General features: G+C 38.4%; 1 protein-coding gene across 1 annotated transcript; it reads right to left on the reverse strand.

The window, feature by feature from the left end:
• Window positions 1–1,784: 1,784 nt before the first annotated feature.
• Window positions 1,785–2,207, reverse strand: LOC138905165 (uncharacterized). The gene has a single exon (XM_070193669.1). The coding sequence runs from the start codon at window positions 2,205–2,207 to the stop codon at window positions 1,785–1,787; it is 423 nt and encodes a 140-aa protein (XP_070049770.1).
• Between the last annotated feature and the right edge of the window lie 1,648 nt (window positions 2,208–3,855).

Below are 3,855 nucleotides of genomic sequence, written 5' to 3' on the forward strand. Positions count from 1 at the left end.
TCATCTCGGCCACTGTGGGCAAAATCATCAACATATACCAGCTGATCAGGTGGTGGTGCATATATAACGCCTTAACCTTTTTTCATATCCCATATACATATAATATACGCGTATATAACGCCTTCCGGTCATGAGTCAATATACATGTATAAATGCATAAAATGCATAAGAAATACCTTAATAAGATTTTTCGAATATCATAGAATTTGTATTCCTTTCGGACAAACTTTATCAAATACATATTTTTCTGGGACCCATGAACAGAGGATATAATAATAATTCACATGGGGAATCAAGAATATAGACACCCCTAGTATTTTTATGAATAGAGTCATTTATGAAAGTTGCGTATTTTGTTCGTTTCGTTTGTATCATTTGGATCATGCCAAAAAGAAAGAAGGGATAGCTTTAACATACCTCAAGTCGTCAATGCAACTCAACAACAAGCTTATGAAAACTAGAGCGCCAACTTTATAACAAAGAAATACATGTACAATTTAGATGGCGATAGTATATTACGTATCTCAAACGATAACTCGATTCTAAAATAAAACGGGCAGTATTTCCCCTGATTTTACTGCTCCCTCAAGCCTACTATAGGCGAGATACAAACATAACACAATCAGCAACTTAAAACAAACCTAATTACAATGCGGGACCTTCAATACAAAAAAACTCCCAAATATACCATAATACACCAAATCAACAAATTATCAACTAGCCTGCAACTACAACGACGAGCGATCGGCCTACTACCCTACCACATGTGGCGTTTCTCCACGCCATTTTTATCCTTCCAAACTCCATAAATCAGCAGCATAATAGACAGCCCAAAACGAATACAAAACAGTCCACTACAAATCAAATAACTCGAACGCACGGCTTCCGATCACCATCCCGTGAGGTCTAACTTTTAGGAAACGAACTTATCAACTTTTCTTTATATTTTAAAGCTTAAATACAGAAATTATAAATTTTTATTAACTATTAAATACATTCCAAAACTCAAACTACAAAGAAAAAGAGAAGTGATATAGTGATACTTACGTCGTAGGGATCGTTCTGATGTTATCGCTTCTCGATTTCGTACCCGGGATGTTAGTATTATTTGAAGCTATTAGAGAGCTCAAGGACCCTTCTTTTATGGTGTCTCTGGTCAGATTCTATGTAAAATGAAGAGAGAGAGACGAGTTAAAACATATTTATCAAACTTTTGAAAAGTCAAAAGGTGCTAGCTTGGCACCCTCCGATTCGCCCATTTTCCAACGCTTATATCTTTTTATCCGGATATCGTATGAACGAACGGTTAAGAGCGTTGAAAACTACATTTCAAGAACTTAATTTTGGTATATAATATGTCCCAAAAGAAATTTATTTTTCAAAAAGCTCTATTATAGGGCAAATTCTTAGTCGGTATTTTCCGCAACTTTAATCCGATTTTTTCCAAACTTTATGTGTTTTGTCCAACCATCATATACAGTCATATTATGACTTTAAACTCATTTAAATCATGATTAACAAGTCTCATATTCATTATACGTCACCTTCTGACGTACAGGATGTAACAATCTTCCCCCCTTAGAAACATTCGTCCTCGAATGTTAAACTCCTAGAGATATATAGAAATTTTGGCAGAGTCTCCTCTGTAATGGTATCACTACCAACCTGTCAGACAGAAAACCCAACAATACAAGGCCACGCAGGTCCACAATCATCAATAACACCAATGGTCTCACACAACCAATGACAATAACTAACATAAGAATCAAGTACCATATATGTACCTAAGGCTGTGATGTCTCAGTCCGATACTCCTTCGGAAGCGGAAACAAGTAAGGATACCTAGACTTCATGTCATCTTCAGCTTCCCAAGTCATCTCCTCCATATTATTGTTCCTCCAAAGTACTTTAACCGAAGATACGTCTTTAGTTCTCAATCTCCGAACTTGTCTATCTAGTATAGCAATGGGAGCTTCTTCATATGATAGATGTTCTGTGACCTGAATATTGTTAACTGGAACGACTCTAGAAATATCTCCAATACACTTGCGGAGCATAGACACGTGAAAAACTGGATGTACTGACTCCAAGTTGGAAGGCAAGTCTAACTCATATGCTACCTGGCCTACTCTGCGTATGATCTTATAAGGTCTAATGTATCGAGGTCTAAGCTTTCCTTTCTTACCGAATCTCATAACGCCTTTCATCGGTGATACCTTTAGGAATACCCAATCATCTAACTAAAACTCTAAGTCTCGTCGTCGATTATCTGCATATGACTTCTAACGGCTCTGAGCTGCTAATAGCCTTTCCCGTATAAGCTTAATCTTCTCAACTGCCTATTGTACCAACTCTGGTCCTACTAACTTAGTTTCCCCAACCTCGAACCATCCAATAAGTGACCTAAACTTTCGGTCCGTAAAGAGCTTCATATGGAGCCATCTGAATGTTGGAATGATAACTATTATTATATACGAACTCAATAAGTGGAAGATGATCATCCCAGTTACCCCTGAAGTCCATCACACAAGCCCGTAGCATATCCTCTAGTGTCTGAATAGTACGCTCAGCCTGACCATCTGTTTGGGGATGAAATGTTGTACTAAGACTTATTTGAGTTCCCAATCCTTTTTGTAAGGACCTCCAGAAAGTAGCTATAAATTGAGCACCTCTATCTGAGATAATAGATATAGGGACACCATGAAGTTGTACTATCTCCTTAATGTAAATCCTTGCATAATCCTCTGCTGAATACATAGTCCTGACAGTCAGAAAATTGGCTGATTTTGTAAGTCTATTAATAATAACCCATATAGAATCGAACTTACGCTGGGTACGAGGTAAGCCTATGATTAAATCCATGTTAATCACTTCCCATTTCCAAGTTGGAATCTCTATAGCCTGCAATAATCCATCGGGTTTCTGATGCTCAATCTTAACCTGCTGACAATTTGGGCACTGAGCAAAAAACTCTACTATATCCTTCTTCATTCCGTCCCACCAGTATATTACCTTGATATCATGATACATCTTCGTCACTCCTGGATGAATGGAATAACGTGAATAGTGAGCTTCTCCCATAACCTGCTGGCGCAACCCTGCTACATTAGGAACACATAATCGACCTCGATATCTGAAGATTCCATCTCCTGTAATCTCCAATGGTGTCTTCTCCTTTTGAGGGGTTGTATCTCTATAGTGAGCTAGCACAAGATCTTCATACTGGCGTTCCTTCAATTCAGTTACTAGAGAGGATATTGCCGTGTCCTGAATAGTAACTCCGGTACCACCTGAATCTAATGATCGAACTCAAAGATTAGCTAGATGATGAATCTCATAAGTCATCTCACTCTTCTCTGGCTGTAAATATGATAAGCTACCCATAGATCTATGGCTGAGGGCGTCAGCTACTACATTCGCCTTTCCTGGATGGTATAAAATATCAACATCATAATCTTTTAGTAGCCCCAACCATCGCCTCTGACGTAAATTCAATTCCTTTTTCTTGAATATATACTGAAGGCTCTTATGGTCCATATAGATATCTACATGAATGCCATACAAATAGTGCCTTCACATCTTTAGTGCATGAATCACCGCGGCTAACTCTAAATCGTGGGTGGGGTAATTCTTCTCGTGGTTTCTTAGTTGTCTAGAATCATAAGCGATAACCTTACCATGCTGCATCAATACATAACCCAATCCAACGCCCTAAGCATAACAATAGATAGCATAACCATCGATCCCTTCTGGAAGTGTCAGAGCCGGTGTTGAAGTCAATATGTCCTTCAATGCCTGAAAACTCTGCTCACAAGCATCAGTCTACTGAAACTTGGTTGCCTTCTGAGTCAACTT

This window comes from Nicotiana tomentosiformis, chromosome 2 (genome assembly GCF_000390325.3).
Source record: "Nicotiana tomentosiformis chromosome 2, ASM39032v3, whole genome shotgun sequence".
Lineage (NCBI taxonomy): Eukaryota > Viridiplantae > Streptophyta > Magnoliopsida > Solanales > Solanaceae > Nicotiana > Nicotiana tomentosiformis.